Raw genomic sequence first — 9,829 nt, forward strand, 5'->3', positions numbered from 1 at the left:
TTGGCTCGAGTGACTCTTCTTCGGAACTCTGCTTTCTCTCTCCACAGATGCTGCCAGACCCTGCTGAGAATTCTCCAGCAATTTCTGATTTCGTTTCAGATCATCTAAAAAGGTTCGAGTGGGATCTATTTACAAATTGTGCGAGAGAGAGACCTGAACCAAGAGGGGGAGGGGGACAATGTTTACAAATATAGGATTCCCCAATCAAGGAGGAGATGAGGAGGTTGTGTATTTCTCGGGGAGAGGAATTGATGTTGAGTCTGTGAACGGTGGAGGCGGGGTCCTTGAGTATTTGTAGACAGAACTGGATAGATTCTAGACATTAAGGAGAGTTAAAAGGTATGGGGGAGGGGATGGGGAATGGAGTTAGGCCACACTCCGATCAGCCTGTCGAATGGTAGAACAGGCTCGAGGGGCCGAACGGCCTACCCCTAATCCGTTTGAAGGAGCAAATGCACTGAATGGCTTCTCATCAGGTCCTTTCCCCCGTTATCTCAGCATCTCCCACACGCTGAGGCTGTTCCTGTACACGGGCGCACACCTTTTCACTGAGCTCCATGTGCCTCTAACGAAATATACATTAAGGCATTTGGATAAGTACATAAATAGGAAAGGTTTGGAGGGATATGTGGCAGGAGCAGGCAGGTGGGACTAGCTTAGTTTGGGATGTCTGGTCAGCATGGACTGGTCGGACCGAAGGGTCTGTTTCTGTGCTGTTTGACTTCTATGATGAAACTTTGAAATGAGGTGCCTAAAATGCACTGCCCCTGTGCAGCTATGAAAAAGGTGTCAACTACACCCTACAACTTACTAGGGAGACGGTAACTAGCGATAATATCACTCGTACTATTACTAGGGATTAATGTTCTGTGGATTTGACTTCCAGTCCCACTGTGGCACGGTTAAATTCAGTGGAAAAAAAACTCTGGCTTAATGGCGTCCATGCAATTATTTTCGTTTAAAATCCACCTGGTTCACTTATACCCTGTAAGCGAGGAAATATATCGTCCTGTACCGAATCTGGCTTATATGTGACTCCAGACTCATTTGATTCTTAACTACCCTCTGGACAATTAGAGAGGGACAATGAGCTCTCGCCCAATCAGTGACACCCACAACCAATGGAAGGACATTTAAAACAAGACAACGTTGATTTCTCCAGATAAACCGTATCGAGTTAACAATTAACCTCGCTAAGAGACTCTTGTAGTACATTCGTATTTACCCTACCTCTGATTTGGGAGGTCTAGGTTCAAGACCCACCTACCCCAGAGGTGTTTAATAACATCCCTGAACAGTCTATTTAGGAAATTATTTTAACCTTAACATGGTGTGTCTAATTATTACCGTGTTGACTAGTCCCTCGCTAGGAACGGGGATGAATCTCCAGAGTACTCGGGAGTAAAATAATCCAAATTCCACAAACATCCCCTAGGCTAGTGGGAATGTTAATCTTTGTTTTTTTTTGCGGGGGGAGAGATCGCATTCTGTAGCTCCAAAATCTGAACGTCAGATTCATTTTCTCGTTAAAATGAGGAGGGGGGGGGGGGGGGGGGGGGGTGGATATCGGATTATTATCCATGGCGAACCGCTTCGTTCCAATTATTAATTACACTGTGGAAATAAAACAGAATACAGTTTGGAAAGCGATTGTAATCCGGACTTTGATATGATTTAGTTAGGGCCGGTGACAGTTATTAGAATAGATTTGGGGATGGTCCGGGCGGTTGTTTTGTTCCAGCTATCAACCGTTTGTCAAAAATGATCGAAATAACGTGAGGAATTAATGTGCAGAATTACCCCCTGTGAGCTGTAAAACAAAAATTCTTACCTGTCTTATTTTTGTTTCAGGTCGCATTACTCATTGTTCATTTGAAAACTTCAATAGCTTCTCAATCAAACTGGTCACTTTGCTTCCAGGTTGATATGTATGTATTTCTGTTTTAAGTGCATCCTAAAAGGTTTAGCCTAAAATCCTACATCCAGGAACTTGCAGAGATCTCTGGAGAAGCCATGTGTTTAAAAAAAAAATCCGAATTCAGAGGTGCGAGAGTGTAATGGAACGAATGTCCAGTCATCAAACAGATAATGGTTTAGATATCTATGTTGTAACAGCATCAATGGACAAATTTCATCCAATAATGTTTACCCCTGTCATGTTATTATTTCCTGTCATTCGCTCTAATTTGGTAAACTTTTATTCAAAGACATAATTTGAAAGGCTTTTTTTGCCGTGCGTTGCTTATCCAAAAATATGGAGTCATAGATTCATTACGATGTACAGCACGGAAACAGACCCTTCGATCCAAATCATCCAAGCCGACTATGCATCCTTAATCAATCTAGTCCCATTTGCCAGCATTTGGCCCATATCCCTCTTAAACCTCCCTATTCACATACCCATCCAGATGCCTTTTAAATGTTGTAATTGTACCAGCCTCCACCACTTCCTCTGGCAGCTCATTCCGTACACGCACCACTCTCTGCGTGAAAAAGTTGCCCCTTACGTCCCTTTTAAATCTTTCCCCTCTCACCTTAAACTTGTGTCCTCTAGTTTTGGACTCCCCTACCCTGGGGAAAAGACCTTGTCTACCCCCTATCCACGCCCCTCATGATTTTATAAACCTCTATAAGATCATCCCTCAGCCTCTTAAGCTCCAGGGAAAATAGCCCCAGCTTATTCAGCCTCTCCCTATAGTTCAAACCCTCCAACCCTGGCAACATCCGCGTAAATCTTTCCTGTACCCTTTCAAGTTTCGCAACATCCTTCCTATAGCAGGGAGACCAGAACTGCACGCAGTATTCCAAAAGTGGCCCTAACCAATGTCCGGTACAGCCGCAAATTCCTGTACTCAATGCATTGACCAATAAAGGCAAGCATACCAAATGCCTTCTTCACCGCCCTGTCTACCTGCGACTCCACTTTCAAGGAACTATGAACCTGCACTCTAAGGTCTCTTCGTTATATTTAAAGGTTTCTACTATACATTGTATATACAGACCCCAGTCCCCAAACCCCTCCTCACCTGATCGGCACCATCAGTAGCGGTAGTTGTGCAGCTGTAGAAGTTTACTGGCGAATTTCGCTCCCGGCTGTAACTGGGCGCAATTCACATCGATCAGGCTCGGGGCGGGGGACAGAATGGCGGAGATCACCGGGGTAGGGTACACAGGAGGTGAGCCGGAGCTGCTTAACGGCCTGTCCAGGGAGAAAGCAGCCAGGGACGAAGTTGACTCGACTTTGATGGGGGCTGGAGGCTGGGGACTGAGCGGAGAGCCGAGAGATTTGGGATTGAGCTCTCTTCCCTGGTGGATAAAGCCAGCCAGGGAGGAGGGGAAGAGGGTACCTGGCATGGGGCAGTGGTGAGGGTGCTGGAAGGTCAGGGCTGGGTAGCCGGTGCTTGGGAGCTGTACACCGTAACCGTAGGGGCTGTAGCTCAGTGCTGGGTGGAGAGGTGTGTGGCCCCGTAACACTCCAATATGGGGCTGCCGTTTAAAACGCTTTCTCCTCCTCAGGAAGCTACCATTATCGAACATATCGGCGGAGTTGGGATCTAGGGTCCAATAATTGCCCTTGCCGGGGTTACCAGGCTCTCTAGCCATCTTGACGAAGCAGTCATTGAGGGACAGGTTGTGGCGGATAGAGTTTTGCCAAGCTGGGAATTTCTCCTTGTAATAGGCGAATCTGGTGCTGATAAACTCACAGATTTCGCTCAGGGTCAGCCTCTTCTTAGGGCTCTGGAGGATGGCCATGGTGATCAGGGCGATGTAGGAATAAGGGGGTTTCACCAGCGGGTTCTTAGGCGGCGCCCTCGCCTCTTTGTCACCGGGAGGAGGCGCCGCCGTAGCCGCCAGCGGGATGGTCGCCTCTTCCTCCTCCTCCTCCTCCTGCGGCGAGAGCCCGGGCGCGGACTCGCTGTCCTCACCCACCACATCCACGTCCGCTTCTTCAACATCGACCGGCCTCGCTGTCATCTCCGACCCCAAAGTCATCGCAGATTACTCGACAACGAGAGCTCAGAGGCTACATGAAGTCAGGGACAGAGAGGGAGACAATCGAATGCAGCAACTTCTCTCAATCGCCTTTCAAGCCAAAACTCTCTCCACCATCCACCCTCTCCCCACTTTGCTTTTCTTCTCGGCTTCCTTGTTTACTTGTCCCCTTCCCCGCCCTCCTGCCGTTTCTCCTTCTCCTGGTTACTGTGTGGATTGCCAGTCTAAACCATCCACACAGAGACAGAGCTGCATAAAAAAAACACAAGTCCTCTCCCACTTTAAATGCGCGAATCTTTTCTGCTATGGTCACTGACGTCAGGGAGGAATGCACTGAAGCCCGGAGAAGTCTTGGAGCCAAAGATCTGAGCAGAAGTGACACTCAACATACTCCCCCCACCACCCCACCCCTCAAAGCCCCGTCACAAACAGCTCTCATTGCCCCCCCCCCACCCACCTCGCCAGCTACTGTCAATATCACAACATCAGGGGTAAACCTTACTGTCCCTTAACAGCCCCCTATTCTCTCTCTCTCCCTCTCTCTCTGTAGAAAGTTTGCAAATCAGCTTCCAATCCCCCCCAAGTTTGACTCACGTCTCGAATGTTAGAGTCAACGGCCCTTCGGCCCATCGACTCCGCTCCGGCCAAATAAACAAGCCACCTCTCTATTCCAATCCCTCACCCCGGCCCTTCTCTCAGCACTTGGCTTACATACCTCGTCATCGTAAGTCTATTTTAATTTTAGTTCTAACTTTTTTCCAGCACCTAGTTGATTGAGCTCTTATATTAAAACTAAAATTACTTGTAATTTATCTGAATACAGTTGAAATTCAGTTCATCCAGCGCGGTGCAGAAAGAGGTCGTTCGGCCCGTCCTAACAGCATTGGCTCTCTGAATGAGCGCGTTGACCTAGCGCCACTGTTCTTTCTTCCCTCTCCCTCCGACATGACCACCCCACCATTACCGAACCCCGCTCCGTAACTGGACACAATATTTCTGTTCCAATTATCACCTACTTACGCTGCTTCTTAAGTCTGATTGTGCATATTTTCTGTTCAAATGCAACGCCATCTCCGCTAAGACAGCGGCACCATTAAAAAAAAGGCTCCCGTGTCAACTTTTGAGTAATCTCCTGCCTTCTAAACTGCAGAATCTGACAAATAACACAATACATCATTGACGTGACTCACAAAATCGGGATGGAAACGAGAACAAATCGCTTCAAATTCGTTCAAAAATATTTAAGGTCATTCGTAAAACAAAATGAAACCTGTCGCGTTATTTTTTAAAGATTTGTCTCAGTGACATAGATTTTAAAAAATGGATAAAATTATTACCAACAATCGAACATATCGAATATAAATGAACACATTCTGGAATACAAAATGCATGTAATATTCCACACTGGAAATCGAACTGGCAAAATTAACAAAAACCGAAAGAACTGTGGATGTTGTGGATCAGAAACAAAAACTGAAGAAACTGAGTTTCTGAGGAAGGGTCACTGGACCCGATACGTTAACTCTGATTTTTTTTCTTCACAGATGCTGCCAGACCTGCTGAGCTTTTCCAGCAACTTTTGTTTTCTGTGGCAAAATTAACAATTCAGTCGCAAAAAATGCTGTGTTGATGAATATTTATTTTTCTGGAAAGATATTTTATGTATCCCCTTCTCCATTGGGGCGGATTGTATTCAATCTGTTGCACCGTGTATGTCCCAGACAGGGGCGTACGCACACGGGGCAAAATCCCTTTTACCCTCAGGGGGCTCAGTATAATGACGGTAAAGGACTGGACAGTCCCTCGATTGGAAGGTAGAAAACTGGCGAACACGTTTGTAAGAATGTTACCGCAGAGCGTGAGTCCGCGTCGGGATTCCAAAACATACGTTTAAGCATCTAACTTGTGCCTGACATTGCCAGGGAAGGTATTGCTTTATGGGCGTCTGACAGGGAGAGATTTAAGGATTCCCGGCTGCAAGCAAGTTAGCCATCAGGCAGATTCAATCACAATGCAACCGCTTTCCATTCCCATTCGTGTTGGGAGCAGGGGAGAATCAAGTCAAACAGAACTCGCTTTACAGCGATATAATGGAGCAAATATCTGATTCAGGGAAACATTGCAGGCACTACACACACAGTCTTTCTAGTTTCTGATGGTTGGGGATTGTCTCTGGCACCATTGTACAACAGTGAAGAAATACTAACATTCCTTCCATGGCTGTTTTAGTAAACGGCGTAAGCTGTTTTGTTGTTTCCTTCTTTTTTGTTTATTATTTATATACTTGCGGTTTTCGAAATAAACTGCGTGGCAGAAGAGTTTTATTCCCTGGAAACAACACACACTTTCACCTGATGGTAGATGGAATTACAACGTCAAATCTCACGTTCTTTAACCAGTCTTGGATCTAAAAGAAAACCTGCAATGTCTAACCTGAGTCTTGTTATTGTTCTTTATAGTGTAGCGTTTTCAGCGTCCCGCCGCCAACCTCATCGCTAAAACGATGACCCTTTTCTGAAGAAGGGTCCAGACCCGAAACGTCAGCCTTCCTGCTCCTCCGATGCTGCTTGGCCTGCTGTGTTCATCCAGCTCTACACCTTGTTATCCCATTTCTAGACGGTCCCGATCCAGTTGAAGCCAGACGCACCCAGTTCAGTTTGATTAACCAAATCGCAAAACGTACATCAAAACTGGAACCAGATACTATTAAACTGGAGGGGGGTTCAGCTTAGATTTACCAGGATGTTGCCGGCAATGGAGGGTTTGAGCTATAAGGAGAGGCTGGATGGACTGGGACTTTTTTCACTGGAGCGTAGGAGGTTGAGGGGTGACCTGATAGAGGTTTATAAAATCATGAGGGGTATAGATAAGGAGAATGGCAGGTGTCTTTTCCCTAGGGCAGGAGATTTCAAGGAGAGGGCATATTTTTTAAGGTGAGGAGGAAGATTTTAAAAAGACACCAGAGACTTTCTTTTTACACAGAGAGTGGTTGGGGTGTGGAATGAACTTCCAAAGGAAGTGGTGGATGTGGGTACAGTCACAACATTTAAAAGACATTTGGATAAGTACATGAATAGGAAAGGTTGGGAGGGATATGGGCCAAGCGCAGGCAGATGGGTCTAGTTTAGTTTGGGATTATAGTAGGCATGGACTGGTTGGACCAAAGGGTCTGTTTCCATTGCTGTATGAATGTGTGGCTCCGTTAGAGCTCTGCAGCATAAAATTCCCATGGTTAAGCCTCGCAACTGAAGAAAAAACTGATTTTCAAATTTTTGGAAAGGCGCTACAGGAAGTAAACAGCAGGAGTATGTGCAAACCCAGTAATCTCATTGAATTCAGTAAAAAAAATCCCTCATGATCAGCTGATGAATAAATAACATAACAAATGAATGAATATATAAATCTGGATCATAATCATTTTCTAATTAATCTCAATTCTTTAATGCTTCTTTTAGAACGGATTACAGAGGAAGTACTGCACAAAAAAGCCATCTTATTTAACTGATGATAGAAACCTATAGAATTGCAAAAGGATTGAACAGGGTAAATACAGGATGGATGCTCCCAATGACTGGGGAGTCCAGAACCAGGGGGGATCACAGTTTAAAGAAATGGGGTAGGCCATTTAGTAATGAGAATGAGGAGGAATCTCTTCACCCTGAGAGTAGAATTCTCTGCCACAGAAAACTGTAGAGGCTGAAACACTGAATGTTTTCAAGAAGGAGTTTGGTATAGTTATCAGGGCCAAAGGGATCAAAGGGCATGAGGAGAAAACAGGAACGGGGAATTTCTAAGAATTATTCACAGGATGTGGGTGTCACTGGCTAGGCCAGCATTTATTGCCCATCTCTAATTGCATTTGAAAGTTCACTACATTGCTGTGAGTCTGGAGCCACATGTAGACCAGACCAGGTAAGGGTGGTAGTTTCCTTCCCTGAAGGACATTAGTGACCCAGATGGGATTTTCCTGACAATCATTTCACAGTCACCATTAGACTCTCAATTTCAGATTTTTATTGAATTCAAATTCCACCACATGCCATGGTGGGATTTGAACCCAGGTTTTGGGAACATTAGGAACAAAAACAAAGTTGCTGGAAAAGCTCAGCAGGTCTGGCAGCATCTGTGAAGGAAAAAACAGAGTTAACGTTTCGGGTCCGGGTTCTGAGGAAGGGTCACCGGACCCGATACATTAACTCTGTTTTTTCCTTCACAGATGCTGCTAGACCTGCTGAGCTTTTTCAGCAAGTTTGTTTTTGTCCCTGATTTACAGCATCTGCAGTTCTTTCGGTTTTTTTTTTGGGAATGTTATCTGGTTCTCTGTAGTAATAGTCAAGCAATAATACCACTAGGCCATTGCTTTCCAAAAACAAGACGGCTGATCGACCATGGTCATATTGAATGGTGAGGCAGTCTCCAAAGGGCTGAATGGCCCACTCCTGTTATTTTCTATGTTTCTATGCCCACACTAATACATATGCTCCAATCTAGCCTTTTCCCATCTCTCTTTATCCAACCCCATTGAAGGACCTTTCTATTCATTTCTCCCCCATGTCTTTACCCAATTTAGCCTAAGGTGTATTGATCCTATTCGCCTTAGTCACTTCCTATTGGTAGCAGGTTCCAAATCCCCAATACTCTCGAAGTGTCCTGAATTCCCTTTTGGATATATGAGGGATTATGCTCTATTTATGCCCCACACCTGTCCCCAGTTTTGGTCTGCCCCTACCATCTTCTCCTTGTCTGCCCTATCAAACCTTTTCATGATCTTAAAATTTCTCCACTTAATACAACTCTGTCTGATCTGGTTCTCTTACCTCTCTTCCTTGCTAATCTCTTTCACCATTAATTAATCAATTGAATGACAACACTATATTATTTGTGCGACAAGTACTGAGACAGTATCCCAACACAAACCTTGTAAATCCCAAACCTCTGCAACAGTTTACTGCCAGTCCAACAAAATATTTCCATGCCTAAAAAAAAGGCTTCTTTCATGGTATGTGGCTGGACTATCCCGAATTGCTCCTTGCGAAGGTGGTGAACTACCTTCCAGATTCAAAGCCGGCCATGAGGGGTAGATATGTCCCCAGTGTTGTTAGAGAGAGATTTTGACTTGACCATGTGATTCTAAAGGTGGTGAAGCATTGGCTTTTGATGGATTTGAATGATCATAGAATGATAAAACTTTTAAGGAAGCTATTCAGTCTATTGCATTGTACTAGCCCTTAGATGGAGCTATCCAAATAGTCACACTCATGTATTGTTTCCTCCTAACCTAACCTTTTCACCCCCATTCAAGCATTTATCTAACTCCCTTTAGTAAGTGACTATTAAATCTGTTTTCAGCAGCAATGTATTCTGGATTTTAAAAACTCACTGTATAACCTGTTTTTTTCTTTCCTTCATACATTCTCTATTGGTGCATCAACTAACTTCAAATCTGTTTTCTCTGGTTGCCAGGCCAAGCACCCTGATAATTACCCTAATTATCAATCAAGAATGCATTTCTGCTAAAACTGGTGCTTCCGTCCTTGACAATTTATCAGAGAACATGCCCTGCAAGTAAAAGTTTCAGGCAGCCTTGAATTCCAAATTATGACACCTCAGTAGGAGGACATTCAACCCACTGTGTTTGTACTGGTTGTGTTCTGGAGTAAATGCAAACTCATTCCACTGCTTTAAGGCCAAGACAAATAGATTCTTGATCATTAAGAGTATCAAAGGTTATGGGGAAAGGGCAGGAATGCAGATGTGAGGAATGTCGAGCAGCCTATTGAATAGTGGAGCAGGCTGGAGGGGCCAAATGGCCCACTCCTGATACTATTCTTATGGA

At 44.8% G+C, this 9,829-nt stretch overlaps 1 protein-coding gene across 1 annotated transcript in view; it reads right to left on the reverse strand.

The window, feature by feature from the left end:
- Nucleotides 1–5,129, reverse strand: part of LOC109917296 (forkhead box protein D2-like) — a 7,053-nt gene extending 1,924 nt beyond the window's left edge. Inside the window, exons 1-2 of the mRNA XM_020517094.2 lie at nucleotides 5,014–5,129; nucleotides 3,027–4,024 (exon numbers count right to left, since the gene is read on the reverse strand). Of these exons, the coding sequence (XP_020372683.2) occupies nucleotides 3,040–3,993 (954 nt within the window). The 5' untranslated portion in view covers nucleotides 3,994–4,024; nucleotides 5,014–5,129 and the 3' untranslated portion in view covers nucleotides 3,027–3,039. The remainder of the gene's footprint in view (nucleotides 1–3,026; nucleotides 4,025–5,013) is intronic.
- Nucleotides 5,130–9,829: the final 4,700 nt, after the last annotated feature.

This window comes from Rhincodon typus, chromosome 38 (assembly GCF_021869965.1).
Source record: "Rhincodon typus isolate 14 chromosome 38, sRhiTyp1.1, whole genome shotgun sequence".
NCBI classification, from domain to species: Eukaryota; Metazoa; Chordata; class Chondrichthyes; order Orectolobiformes; family Rhincodontidae; genus Rhincodon; species Rhincodon typus.